General features: G+C 42.1%; 1 protein-coding gene across 1 annotated transcript in view; it reads left to right on the top strand.

Moving 5' to 3' along the window:
• VAMP2 (vesicle associated membrane protein 2) overlaps positions 1-14,894 on the top strand; it is a 48,625-nt gene that overhangs the window by 28,393 nt on the left and 5,338 nt on the right. Inside the window, exons 2-3 of the mRNA XM_068145450.1 lie at positions 9,601-9,715; positions 14,015-14,173. Of these exons, the coding sequence (XP_068001551.1) occupies positions 9,601-9,715; positions 14,015-14,173 (274 nt within the window). The remainder of the gene's footprint in view (positions 1-9,600; positions 9,716-14,014; positions 14,174-14,894) is intronic.

The raw sequence follows: 14,894 nt of genomic DNA, 5'->3' as shown, positions 1-14,894 counted from the left end.
TGTTCTGTTCTGTTCTATTCTATGTAATCTAGAGAGAAATGGAAGCCAATAATCCTCCTAAGTTTTAGTTTGGGCCTCTTGAAAGACAAGCGAAAATATCAGTGTTCCAAATAATGTTGCTTAAAGGTAGGGAAAGAATATCAGTCTTACCATTCCTGTGACAGTCTTCAGAGTTAACTGACTGCATCCAGCCACAAATTACAGCAGTTTCTTCTGCACCAGTACATGAGTCAGTGAGTTGGGGATGGCTGAGTCAAGCTCTACCCTGATCCTTCCCTCCCACTCGCTGCCCAGCTGCTGCCTGTTTCCTCCTTCGGGTATAGCCCATGATTCTGGAAGCCTACACAGAAAGTCATAAAGCATGAGACATAGCTGGAGTCTAACCATAACGTACCACATCAGCATGAACTTCAAAGTACACCAGCTTCTGCTCAGAAATAGAACTTGGCACTCTGCTTAAAGCTGGCCATTTCCACCGAACCTTAGCCATTGGTCTAGAGGTTTAAAACAGAGCTTTCTGGATCTGTAATATTAACCAAACAATGATGTGTACCACCATTGGCTAGTTCAAAAGTACTCTGGCTTTAGAATTTTTGAAACATTTCTCTAGCAAACTATTTAGTATTCATGCCTTTCTCCTACAGTTTCCAAGACAGATTGTGTTTCTTATTTTTCTTCCAGTATGGAGAGGAAAACCACAGCAATGATACTGGCTGTTTTTGTTGCTTTACTCTTGAGTTGTGTCAGACGTATCTCACTAAGGTACTGGCTGAAACTTCATTCTGCTAGGTTTCCCCTCTCCCACAGCCTGGTGTGTTGCAATGATTTTCTGCTTTATTCCAGCGTTGTTTCAGTTTGCAGTCAGTTTTCTTTCTCTAATTTCAGACCGGTGATTTAGCTTTGTGCTTTCCAGGATTTGATTTCTCTGTTGAATCTTCCTGGGTTTTTGTTTGCTAGTTTGGAGGGGGTTGTGCCAATAAAAGTACTTCCCCAATTATAAACTAAATTTCCCTTAATAAAGTTGTCTAGAAAGAAAAATGTGACTCTTCCTGTGATGGTGAGCCTTTGTGTTATTTTTTTTCCAGGTGTTTAAGGTAACCTCAGTGTGCAAGACAAAGCTGTAATAGCTGGAGAAAGGCTACTACCTATGCACTTCACAAAGCTGAGAACTCTTAGAGGATGTGGTTGGAAGACATCACTTCAAATGGGGTTAAGATAAAAACACACGGGGTTGATGGAGCATAAGGCAATTCAAAAAGCAAAGTTCTAGTATCTTTTTTTGTTTGATGATGTGCTCATTTACTTACACTTTTGAGTCTATTTGAAATTTACAATCCATGCCGAGCCCAAGATTTAATTTATATCCAACTCACTTGACATAGTAATCATTTTGTGACAAAAGCAGATCATAGGATTGAACTTTCTTCCATTTTTATTGCCCTAAGCCCACACCATAACCTGGACCCTTAAGGCTAACACATTGAGAAATGTCAAAAAAAAACCCCAAAACAAACAAACAAACCTCACAACCAAAAAAAAAACCCCAAAAATGCAACAACAAAATAAATGCAGTTGATATTCTGTTAGCTAATGAAGCGAGATCAACATAAGAGCCTGAAACTTGCTACTTCTGAAATCTTGCAAGTAATAGGAGATACAGAAAACACTAATTAGGAACTAGAGAGAATACTTCCTTTAAAAAAGTTACTTTAGTACAATGTTTTGGTATTTTTCTGTGTAGGCATTGCATTGAAGATGTTTTCTAGTGATTAATTGTTATGAATATGGATGGTTTTTCCACAAGTATTTACTAAACTGTAATTTCTATCTGATAGGAACCTGAAACAAATTAAGAATTTAAAGAATAAAATGCCTCCTTTTTTTTTTCCCCACAATGTAATGTTAATGTCAATATAAATATTAAGAGAAAGGGTATTGTATAATACATTGCATTTGTATTTGCTTTCAGTCTTTAATTAAACCTTATTTAGCATCAAGATTACAGTTAATTTCAAATCAACAAATAATGACAATTAACCCTTTTCTAAGAAAAGAAAAAAGAGAAAGAAAACAACAAGAACAAAACCAAACCAAAGAAACCCCAAAGCAAAACAACAACCAGAAATCCCCACAACAAGAAGAGGGCATTAAAACTGGCTAAAGCCACTGCCCACTCTGACAAAATGAGCTCCAAAGGATATTACTTACTTTATAGTTGTTTAGTTGTTTCAGTTCAGTCTCTATAAATATACAGATTTGCAGCTGTGAAAAAAAAAATTAGATGGAATTTGATTATTGATTACCCAGGTCTATAGCTAATTTAATGAAGAGATTTTTTTTAGGGGCTAAGCTCCCTGCTGACCTCAGCAGGGCAGTGGAGATTCTCTGCTCTGGTGTGCCTGATAGGGTGCAGTGGATCTGCCCCTACAAGCAGTTCCTTTGGGTGCTCAGTAGGACAAAGCTCTTCCTTCCTTCTTGCGGTTGTTCCCAGAGAGACTTAATTTTCTGCTCTGCACCTCTAGGGAGAGAGGGCGAGCCCTCATCTCTGCCACTGCTTTTAGAGAAGAAAGTGGAAAAAATGAGAACCTGAAAAAGTTGTGTTAGAACCCAGATTTGGTCTACTCTGAGTCAACACAATTCCTAACTGGAATTTAAGTAGCAATTGAGCTCGTCTAAGTGGATCAGGTACAGTACAGGTTAAAATGGTGACTTCCTAGTTGGTTGCCTACTTCTTTAGTTCCATACGCTTTTGTTAAACCTTCTTTTTGCCCAGTGAAAAGTGAAGATGAGACTGGTCAGTTGGCATCTAAAAGATGTAGTAGAACTAGTTTGTATGTGCAGATGCTTTATTAGGTAGGTTCAAGGGGAGACTGGACGTGGCACTTGGTGCCATGGTCTAGTCATGGGGTCTGTGTTGATAGGTTGGACTCGATGATCCTCGAGGTCCTTTCCAACTTAAGTGATACTGTGTGATACTGTGATCACTTACCACTAGCACATGTTAGGCAGCTGGGCTCTATAGTTTAGTTCTGGGGTTTTAATTTGTGAACATGGAATATGTACCCTAACACCCTGAGTCACCAGAACCTTAATCATCCCTCAGGCAAATCCACAGACAACTTTGCAAAGCCTAGTCAGTGCTGAACACATGAATCCCTGTATTATGTTGACTTTATCTTGAGCCACAGCCTTTGCAAATGGTGACAGCAAGAGGAAAGAATGACAATAATTAAAAAAATCTGCAGTGTTGATATTCCAGAAAAGGAATTCTGCCTCATGTTACTTTTCTGACTAAGAGAAAGCCCACCTGAGTCGCTACAACTGATGGTTGTGAAGACTATGGTTCAGAGAAGTTACGGAAATAATGCAACTCTTTCTGGCACATTCTCATGTTTGTCACAGAAATCATCTGGCTGAACTAATTGGCTTGATTCAAAATTCAGGTGCTTTGAGCCTTGTAAGTTACACTCTTTTGGCTTAGAAGATACTGTAGAAGATAAATCAGTCAATCATTGCTAGCATAACAAATGATAATAGTATTAAAGATAGTGTCTTAAGGTTCCTCAATTTTCCCTCTGTATGCATATATAGCACACCAGATGGTCAATGCAGTTATAATAAACTGGTGGGAATATTTAATTAAAGCCCTATGAGGAGAAGCTGAGGGAGCTGGGATTGTTTAGCCTGGAGAAGAGGAGGCTCAGGGGTGACCTCATTGCTCTCTACAGCTACCTGAAAGGTGGTTGTAGCCAGGAAGGGGTTGGTCTCTTCTCCCAGGCAACCAGCACCAGAACAAGGGGACACAGTCTCAAGCTGCACTAGGGGAAGTTTAGGCTCGAGGTGAGGAGAAAGTTCTTCATGGAGAGAGTCATTCGTCATTGGAATGGGCTGCCCAAGGAGGTGGTTGAGTCACCATCCCTGGAGGTGTTCAAGAGGGGATTGGATGTAGCACTTTTGGTGCCATGGTCTAGTCATGAGGTCTGTGGTGACAGGTTGGACTCGATGATCTTTGAGGTCTCTTCCAACCTTGGTGATACTGTGTTCCCAAGACATTAAATGTAGAGCATTACTCTCTGGTGGATGATTAGAGTAAATATTTTGTAACAAGGCAGAGTCCTTGCAGAATATTGCTCATAGTACATCTAAATCACATTTGAGAACAAAAATGTGTGGAAAGCACAATCTTCCTCAGAAAATTAAGACATGTTAAACGGTAATTCCTTTTATATATTCACCATTACTCATTATTACCCAATCGTTACAAATAGCATGAGAAACTGTTTCAAAATTGGTAGTCACAGAATGGAATGAGTCTAAGCTAAAGTCTGCAGTCATTTAATTTGCAGTAGTCACATTTTTACTGAAGGACTCATTACCACTGAAAAGCACAGTTAAAAACAACATCTCTGACAAAGAATTTTAGTCTGCCCTCTTCAGTTAGACTACAGTTTGGTAGGACTGTGTCAAATGCATATAGCAAACTGATTAAGAGAGCTTTTGTGCTAGTGCTAGCTAAACTGACCTACTGCAGAAATAAAATCCTGTGGGGTAGGATCTGATTAACAGAAAACTGGGGACTAGCAAATACCTCTAGGAAGCCAGACTCCAAGTATTATCAGAAAAGGCCCCCTTTGCAAATCAGCAGTGGATAATTTTGTTTTAGCTGTAGAAATAAACATAGCAAGTTCAAAACTAACAGCAAACCCCCAGTGTTACAGAGCTTCTTTATTTCCTTAGAGATCTTCCATGCCTCAAAGCTTTCAGATGCATCTAAATTTGCAGATGAACACTGTCAGCACGAGGGACCATGTAAGAGAGGTCTGTTTCTGCAGTTACCGATAGGTCCAAATCTTCACTGACATCTGTAGTGCCTATGTGCATATAGTAGTGTGGACATTTGCATTTGTATCTGATTTTTGTTGTTGTTTTAGAGCTACATCTCAAGAGCACAGAACTATGGAAATGTTCTGATTTATTTTGTAATTAAATAGAGGGGGCAGTGCTGTGTTGTATATTGTTTTGTTTTTAAATGGTAGATGCCTTTTGATGGGGTCCAAATGGAAGAACAGTGTCTTAAATGCAGATAAGTTTGGTTACAACAGGAAATACTTACCACATAAATATGGTACCTGGCCAGTAAAATAACACTAAAAAGGTTATGCAGTTGTATGTTTTAGTTGAGCAGGGAAAGGGTTTGTGAAAAGAGAGATCAAACTGGGAATCATTTCACTTTTTATGTGGATGATTAGTCAAATCATCAGTGCACTTTCACTGTCCCTTTCCCCTGAGCACTGCCAGCTGACACTGGCTAAAGCTGTTCAATATACTCCCCTCTTTCCTTGCTCTGTAACCTTTAACTGTATGTTTCTCACGAAGTCTGAGGGGTAGAAAATAATTCCTGCTATTAGAAATTGTTTGCAAGCTTTCATTTGGATTCAGTAGCTGAAGAAAAGAGGAGCAGAAAGATAGCAATAAGGAGGCCTGGGCTGCTCTGTCACAGGCTTTTTGTGCTACTGGGCAGGCCACTTAATCTCTCTGTACCTGTTTCCTAGGCATATGCAGGGATAACAGCTTTGCCTTGGCTTATTGTGGTGCTGTTAGGATAGAGACTTTGAAGGGATTAGGTCCATAGCTGGAGGCTTTAAAAGGCTCTTTGGACAGATAAAACAAGTTGCCAAAAGCAGCTATCAGGATCTAATGTAAACTGTACCAGATCACAGTGGTGGCCTGCTGTCCTCCTGGTATTTAGATTGTGCATCTCCCTTTCCTAGCCTGACTAACACAGAAAAATTTCTCCTATGTAGCTCATGCATATGAACAAAAATGGGACCATGAAACCACCAACTTCCTTACAGTCATCCTTGATATTATTTCAGCCAGTGCTGAAATGGAAAATGGTACCACTGGATATTTTTTCTCTTAATTAGAGTTAACTGTTAGAACTGAGTAGTAAATTGCTTCCAAAATATCCAGGTGAGATGAGAATTCTTAGTTATGATTTTGACCTACCAGTTCCAGCAAGTAACCAGAAGAACTGAAGATGTCTGAATAAGCTGAAACCATATTACTGAATCCCTAGGACAGCTCCCAAATGTTTCTTCTCAGGTGGCTACATGCACACACAGACAGATCCAGCACCTGCCTTCCATCAGTCACATTGCTCATGTGCTCACTGAAGCAGCATCTGGCATGGAGGAGAGAAAGGGTGTAACTAATGCTACATAAAGAACAACCTAACTGCTGAGGCTCTGAGCATGTGGTACAGTTGCCCTGGAATCAATGGGCTCATCATGGTCTCAGAGTGTACCCTGGTGCTCTGACATTGCAGAGAGGTCACCATTTAACAATGTTTGCTTAAGATTTTTTTCTTTTCAGCAACAATAATAGAGCTTTGTTCCCCCTTCAAAATTAATTTGATCTGTTCTTGGGAGTGAGGATTCTCAGCATCAACAGTAGCTTTTTTTACTTTTTCTAAAAAACTCAAATAGTGCAGGAGTCTGATGGTTTGGGGGCCAGTGATGGAGCCCAAAAGTCATACCAGGCCATGAGAAATTGGACTTTAAAGTTGTGATGCTTCATGTATTTCAAAAGAAAGCCTCTCTAACATAGTGCTAATGTTTTGCATGAATTTAATTGAATAATGATTCTGAGAAATTATAAGCTGGTGTGACACAGTACAGAAGTAATTACAGAACAATGATATAAATCCAGGCTGGGCTTTCATTCTAGTATTTTTGCATTATGATATCCCAGAGAACATCGGTGCTTGCCAGTGCTGCAGGCCTTCAATCATCTCCTTACCAAAAAACCTGAGTTCAAAGGCAAACTCTTAATGGATGCCATGTGGAACTGGAACCTCATTAGCTCACAGAGGTACTGCCTTCTGCTGCTGCCCAGCCAGGATGCTTTCTACAGAGCTCAAACTCAAGTAGGGTTGAGCTAGAAGCATGGACATCCCTCTGTCCTGTGCTGAAGTGCTTTGGCAGGCAAGGAGGATACATGATGCAGGTATCTTTGTGCTTGTTTTGTCTATTTTGGATCTTACATGATGTTAAATAATGATGAGGGCTCATGTCTTGTTCATCTGCAAGAACTGCTGGTGGCATTAAAGGCATGTGCTCAAGGACTGACTTCCTAGAGTCTGTGTGCTGTCCCTACTGTTGTGAGTGCTGCTCCCCTTCTGCTCGTGGCAGCTCATTGCTCTGGCCCATGAGGCTGTGAGTGAGGCAGCAGGAGGACACAATTCTAGAGACATAAGGCCTGGAAAGGGTAGCTCTGCACTGCAGGCAACACCCAGTCCTGCTTGCTCTTGTATTAGATTTCGTGTAATTAATTAAGACGGGCATGCTAATTACAAGCTTGCTGTACCTTAGCATGAAGATTACCATCTCTCTGCAGTAACTGCTGCTGGTCAGGGCAGCTGTAAAATCACTTATTCTTCCCATCCTTTCCTCCTTTACACAGGGAGCAGAGGAGCCAAATTGAGGAAACCAAATTAAATGGTAGCCAGGTGATGGAAGAGAATAAACTGGGAAGTGTTTGCTTTATGCTAAAGAACAGTTTGGGCAGTGCAAAAAAAGAGATTAAAGTTACTGGACAGGAAAAGCATAGGGTAAAGCAGTGAGCTTTTGAGTCATCACATGGCTTTGACCAAGAACACCACTGCACTTTAGTCTGCGCTTATTAGTGGAAACACATTTCCAGGAGAAACACTTCTCATGCGCTTCCCTTCTGAGTCTCGGCATGTAACAGTGCCTAGCTCAAGAGGGCAGCTCTACTCAGGTGTGTAGCTGTGAACAGCGTGACACAATGTTTCCAGAGACAAAATTCCACTTGTGTTGATTGGGGGAAAGCCTATTTTCTTCCTTGACTGCAAACAAATTTTACAACTTCAATTTTAGTTCTGTTTCTGTACCAGGAAGTCCCTTTGAAGCTGTTCATGCTCCAGGGAGCTCTTGTTTTGCGTTATTTGAGACTGTTACACAATATAGTCAGATTTTGGTCCGCCGTGGCAACAGTGTAGACTCAGGATAAATCCTACTGGGATCCTGGCCCACAGTCCCTCAGTGGAGTCATTGCATTGCAGGTGGAAGCAGCATCTGGTCTTTTATGTTTGTAATGGCATCTGTGGAGTCCTCAAAGGATGAGCAATAGGTGTATGGCTCAAGTTCTTTTCTTTGATGCTTGAAAATGACATTCCCACCCACAGTTAAAAACCAGAAGTGCCCTGGGTGTACAAATGACTGCTGCACCACCATGAGTCTGTGAGGCTCAATGTTATCTGCAGGGATCTCAGTCCACAGGAGACACTGCCAAACTGAATTTTGCAGCTTAAGGTGCTTCTGGGGAACTAACTTTAGTGCCTCAGGTGCTTTGACAGTATATTAACGAGGCCATAATTCTAGTACCATTAATCAGACCTCAGGATGTAAAAGGGAATGATTCACAGAGAAACACGCTTCTCAGTCTGTCACTGTGGGAAGGCATTGGCAACGCATGAGTGGGATCTGTGATATTTTTCAGTTCACATGCTTAGGGATTTCCTCTGCAGCTTCAAGAAAGGTTTTGTTTCTTTGCAGATAGAAGTGACAAGGGTCCCTTGAAAGGAAAGGTGAGGTTTCACAGGTTGAAGTGTGGGTGTGAAGAACATCTGGCTAAGGTTGAGGGATCTTGTTCAGGCTGGTAGGGTGACTTGTCTGCACAGGCTTGTGTTCTGAGACAGAATCTGTTGTTGGATTTTAGAGGACTTTTGTTTCATATCAAGCTTGGGAAAGTCAGTGTTGGTGCTTAAGAAAAGAGCTCTGTTCACATCATTGATGCCAATATTTATCCAGGGTCTGTGGCAGAGGTAAGCCTGGCCAGCTGTTCTGGTGGGGCATTTGGTGACCACTGATGGGCTTGTTAAGTATTATTGAATTATTGCTGTCTGCAACTACCTGAAGGGTGATTGTAGCCAAGAGGGGCTTGGTCTCTTCTCCCAGGCAACCAGCACCAGAACAAGAGGACAGAGTCTCAAGCTGCACCAGGGGAAGTTTAGGCTCGAGGTGAGGAGAAAGCTCTTCACTGAGAGAGTCATTTGCCATTGGAATGGGCTGCACAGGGAGGTGGTTGAGACACCATCCCTGGAGGTGTTCAAGAGGGGATTGGACGTGGCACCTGGTGCCATGGTTTAGTCATGAGGTCTGTGGTGACAGGTTGGACTCGATGATCTTTGAGGTCCCTTCCAACCTTGGTGATTCTGTGAATGCCTGAGATGACTAACCCCATGCCGTGTGTAATTCTCACCCCCACTTCCTCCTCTATTTCTTTCTCCTCTCCCTTTGTTTCTCTTTACTTGGTTAGCTTCCAACCAAGTAAAGGAGCAGTGGAGGGTGCCACTTGGCACACAGAGGAAGAAGGCAATCTTACAGCCCTGGTTTCTGTAACATCAACACCAAATACCTTGAGCAGCACAAGCTCTGCCTTACTAGTCAGGCCTGTGATCAGTTTGGCCATTGGCTTAATTTAGGGCAGGTAATCTGAACTCCTTGCTGTTTAAAAAGGCAGTAAGAGAGGGGAAATAGGTTCAGTCACTTTTTCTGTTCTCTGGTTTTCATCTAGGTCTGCCCCAGCTCCTACACAAGGTCCTACCAGTGCTGGGTCTGCAGGACCACCTCCTGCTGCCAACATATCAAGCAACAAACGGCTGCAGCAGACACAAGCCCGGGTGGATGAGGTAAGTGGCTCCAGGTGATTTGTTGCTCACCAAAAGGATGGTAATGTGCTGGGGTGTTTTGTTGTTGGTTTGGTTTTGTTGTGCTGTGTTTTGTTTTGTTTCATTTTGTGTAAGATGCTTTCCTCCCTAGTGATCCAGCACCTCCTGCTCATCTAAAGGCAGGGCACCTAGGAAATTAGGTTTACTGAAGGATGGTATTTACAAGGAGTCAGACAATACAGGAGGCATGCTGGGTATGAGCATCCTTGTACTTGTTACACCTCTGCAGAATAAATGTGGCCATTGGTGGCAATACACTAATTCACCCCAGTGAGTCAGGTTAGAAGGAAATGTCAAAGTGGAATCAGCTCTTTCAGTGTGTTCTTGTATTCCTAAAGGTTAGATGCTAATCTCACAGGCTGTTCACAGGGACAGGCTGTCAGTCTCTCATAGATAGATTCAATCCATGACAATTGTACAGCTGAGGCCTGTGTTCATCACCCAGAGCTCTACTAATTAATCATCACAATTTCTTCCCAAAGAAAGGCACCCACATGTGATGCCACAGCAATGCCTTCAACAAATCCCCATTCCTTTTGTTGGATTTGGAGGACCACGTGCCTATTACAGTGTGGATCCTTAAATTCCCTTATATTACCCTGTCACCTTGGCTGTAATGCCAGAGTCCATCTAACTCCTGGGATAATTGGAATAACTGAGCATACCACTGCTCATGGGGGTAGTCCCTGAGAATAGCTGCAGTACAACTTTTTATTTAAGCCCATGGAAGCTTGTCTTGTGAAGTATGATGGTGTAATTTTGTAAGGAACTCCTACCCAGTACAAGGGCATTTGAGGCTTATATGGGTGATAGTCAGGATCCATGGTTTTTTTCACCTCTCATTTGGGCAGGAGGCTGAGGTTGACATGGATTTTCAGTGCATGGCACAGGGCAGGCAGATCCTTGTTTAATAGGGAAATCTCAGAATAAGTATAGCCAAGGGAGAAAAACAGTACTGGGATTTCAGCCCTGTGAAGTAAATAGGATGAAACTGGTCCATAGCACCTAAGGATCTGACCTGTTAAGCCTTGCTTTGACCTCCCTACTAGTTTTCCTGGTCGTTTTCTTTCATGTCCTGTGGGAAAGTAATCTGTAGGTGGCACCAAACACCACAGCACTGCACTACACTCCTGTGGCGATTTTGCTTTGCTCTGCACAGCACTTCAGACCCAAACCCAGAACTCAGCAATACAATCAAGACTTTGTGTAAGAGAACAGTGTAGGTCTCAGTAAAATCCCTGACATTTGTAATGATTTGTCAATGCTGATACAGTATTTCAGCTATATCCATGCTGGGTTTTCTCCTGTGGTTTCTCTAGGCAATCTAGATCTTATTATTTAAGGCCCAGAGGTTTGGTTTAGTAGAAAAACACTTATTTGACAAAAATGCAGTTTTATATGGACAAGTATTCACTGCAGTCAGATTAAATTCAATAAATAGTTGTGAGGGGAAAAAAAAGGAAGAGAGAATGTGTAGGAAATGTTATAGTATTTTTTTTTTCAGCATTTTCTAATATTTTAAAATGATGAGATCCATCCCATGGGTCTGAAGGAACTGGATTATGTACTTGCAAAGCCACTCTCCATAATACTTGAAAAGTCCTGGCAGTCAGGTGAAGTCCCTGGAGACTGTAATAAGGGAAACATGACACCCATTTTTAAACAGGGTGAAAAAGAGGACCCTGAAAACTACCATCCTGTCAGCCTCACCTCTGTGCCTGGGAAGATCATGGAACAGATCCTCCTAGAAGCTATCCTGAAATACAGTGAGGTGATTTGAGACAGCTAGCATGGCTTCACAAGGACAAGCCCTGCCTAACCAACCTAGTGCCTTTCTGAGATGGTGTAACTCCAGCAGTGGACCAGGGAAGATCAACAGATGTCACCTGTCTGGAGTTTTGTAAAGCCTTTGACACAGTCCCCCACAACATCCTTCTCTCTAAACTTGAGAGAGATGGATTTGATGGGTGGACTGTCCAGTGAATAAGGAATTGGTTGGGTGATTGCATACAAAGCATAGTGGTAAATGGCTTGATGAGTAGATGGAGACAGGTGACAACAGGTGTCCCTCAAGGGTCTGTACTGGAACCAGTGCTGTTCATTATCTTCACTGATGATACAGACAGTGGAATTGAGGGCACCCTCAGCAAGTTTTCAGATGATACCAAGCTGAGTACTGTGGTTGATAAGACTGAAGGACAGGATGCCATCCAGAGGGACCTGGACAGGCTGGAAAAGTGGGCTGAGGAGAACCTAATGAAGTTCAATAAGGCAAAGAGCAAGGTCCTGCACCTAGGTTGGGGCAATCCTCGATATCAATGCAGGCTGCAAGATGAAGAGATTGAGAGTAGCCCTGCAGAAAAGGACTTGCGGTTCTGGTGGATGAGAAGCTGGATATGAGACAACAATGAACACTTGCAGCCCAGAAGGCCAGTGGCCTCCTGGCCTGCATAAGAAAACATGTGGCCAGCAGGTCAAGAGAGGTGATTCTGCCGCTCTGCTCTGGTAAGACCTTGCTTGGGGTACTGTGGCCTGCTATGAGACCCCCAACACAAGAGGAACATAGACCTGCTGGACCAGGTCCAGAGGAGACCACAAAGATCAGAGGGCTGGAGCACCTCTCCTATCAAGACAGGCTGGAAAAGCTGGGGCTGTTCAGCCTTGAGAACAGAAGGCTCTGGGGAGACCTTACAGCTACATTTCAATATCTGAAGGGGACCTAAAGGAAGGCTTGGGAAGGACTGTTTAGAAGGGCTTGTAGTGATAATATGAGGGGCAATGGTTTGGAACTGGAGGAGGGTTGGTCATAAGGAGGAAGTTCTTTATGATGAGAGTTGTAAATATGGGAATAGGTTACTCAGGGATGTGGTTGAAGCCTCATCCCTGGAGACATTCAAGATCAGACTTGATATGGCCCTGGGCAGCCTGATCTAGTTGGAGGTGTCCGGGCTGACTGCAGTGAATTAACCAAGATGACCTTTTAGGGTCCCTTCCAGCTTGATGTAACCTCTGAAAAGTTTCATTGTAATACATTGTACCAAATTCAGCTACGTGTCAGCTGAGAAATGAAAATAAAAGCTTTGTTTTGTTTTGTTTTGTTTTATCTGATATGAAGTTAAACGCTTTGAAAGTTTTTGGTTGGAAAAGCAAGTAAGAAAATTCAAGTTGACCAAAAGATTTGACTTTGTAAACAAACAAAACCAAGTGAAACAAGACTTTTGAGTTTTGGAACAGAATTTAACCCTATGCCAGTCCTTTCAAAGATTCTTTTACTGCTGGTTTCACCCCACTGCATTTAAATATTGTAAGTTTTTTTAATAACTCTGGGGTTTTGCATGTAATAGTTAAACCACTTTAAATACAAACAGTACAGACTTCCTTATTACTGACTGAAAAGTAACAGACCAGCAACCATACTCACTGCTAGAGTAAGTGAACACAACACTGCTGAGATTGGTGTGCTATCTAACACTTACCATAGTGATGAATTCATACAAGATCATTGTTTAGAGTCATTGGCTTGCTAGGAGACTTTTACCTAACTTAATGTATGAAATGTGCATGAAGGGGCTTTACCTATTGTGTACTGGCTGCGCCCACTTCTCACAGAAGCTGTGCAGTGAGGTGGCATGTGCTGAGCTCCCTGATACAACTCAGGGCTGAATTTTCTCAGGCGAAATGTTCTCATCCTACGCTTTCAAGCAGGAGTTCAAGTTATGGCTGGGAAGTCATCTTGTTTGAGAAAGATCTGCAGAATAAGTTCCTTGGTCAGGAAATCCATACACTTCCCTTTACAGAAGCCTTTATCTAGGTGATTTTTCTAGTTCAAGGAAGAAAGTCATATAAAATTCATATGAAAAATAATGGCTTGGTCTTACTGATGACTGGACAAATGTCAACCAAATTGTATTATAGAGGTACTGGTCCCCACCAGGTTTTTGTGTCTATAGTGATGTAGCTAGTTGTAGGTAAAAGACATGAAAAGCTTTAATGAAGCTAATTAAGATATTTCATAATAGCCCTTAAATTTTTTAACCCTGAAGGGTGTCTGAGCACACTTATAGCTGTGCTCATCTCGTTCTCGCTGTGTCTGCTCCCATAGACATGTGTTTTGAGGCACTGACTAGGTAACTGCCTTCACATACCATACCAGCAGAAGGCTGGTTTCAGTATGACATGTGATATTCCAGAGTGGGAACATACAGGTGACCTTCGGCTTTCTGTGTGTGTGGAATCTAACATAAGGCTGTGTCTTTGCAGGTGGTAGACATCATGAGAATGAACGTGGACAAGGTGCTAGAAAGAGACCAGAAGCTATCAGAGCTTGACAACCGGGCAGATGCATTGCAAGCAGGCGCCTCACAGTTTGAAACCAGTGCAGCCAAACTGAAGAGAAAATACTGGTGGAAAAATTGCAAGGTAAAGAATACAATTTTTTGTTAAGGATCACTTCAGGACAGACATTACTTTCACTTGCAATTAATGGGGCTTCACTTGCAGGATGGCACCTCTTAGTGGTCTCTTATCAAGAGGAGAAAGAGATGCTTTGCCTTCTGGGCACCAGGATAATAACTCAAGTAACTTTGATCTTTACCAGAACCTATCTTTAGATAAATTCTGTAGTATATAAAATATAGATGTAAATTTTGATGCTTCAAGCACTGCCTGCATATAGGGATGGGAGAGCATACCCTGTTAATTCATGTTGGTTCCCTGTGGGAACCACAAAACCTGAACAGGTGTAGCAAATTCCAGTAGCAGGAGTAAAGATGCTTTTTCCTTATGGGAGATCATCAGTCTCTTGATGATTCTTTAGGATGGTAAACTATGAAAACCCCCAACTTGGTTCCACAAACCACTGTGAGAAGTGCAGAAATGACTTATTTTAAAGAGAGAGAGATAGGGGAGAGCAGGACTTTGAAGACAACAGAGGGAGCTGGTTGATTAAAGTCTCAGCCTTTCACAGTAACAACGATACCTTCACTTCCCTTTGGTTTGTCAGATCTCCCATCAGGATTTGTTTTTTCTGTACCCAGAAACTTCAGCTTGTTTTATTCATATAAGACCTTTGCTTCTTTCTACTTATGCACCACTAACCTGAACACTATGCCAAAAGTTCAGCTTCATTTCCATTTCTCTT

This window comes from Melanerpes formicivorus, unplaced genomic scaffold (genome assembly GCF_026170545.1).
Source record: "Melanerpes formicivorus ecotype bairdi unplaced genomic scaffold, bMelFor1.0.p_v2 SCAF_12, whole genome shotgun sequence".
In the NCBI taxonomy this organism is placed as follows: domain Eukaryota; kingdom Metazoa; phylum Chordata; class Aves; order Piciformes; family Picidae; genus Melanerpes; species Melanerpes formicivorus.
Note: the sequence above shows the minus strand (reverse complement) of the source record. Positions and strands in the feature narration are given on the sequence as shown.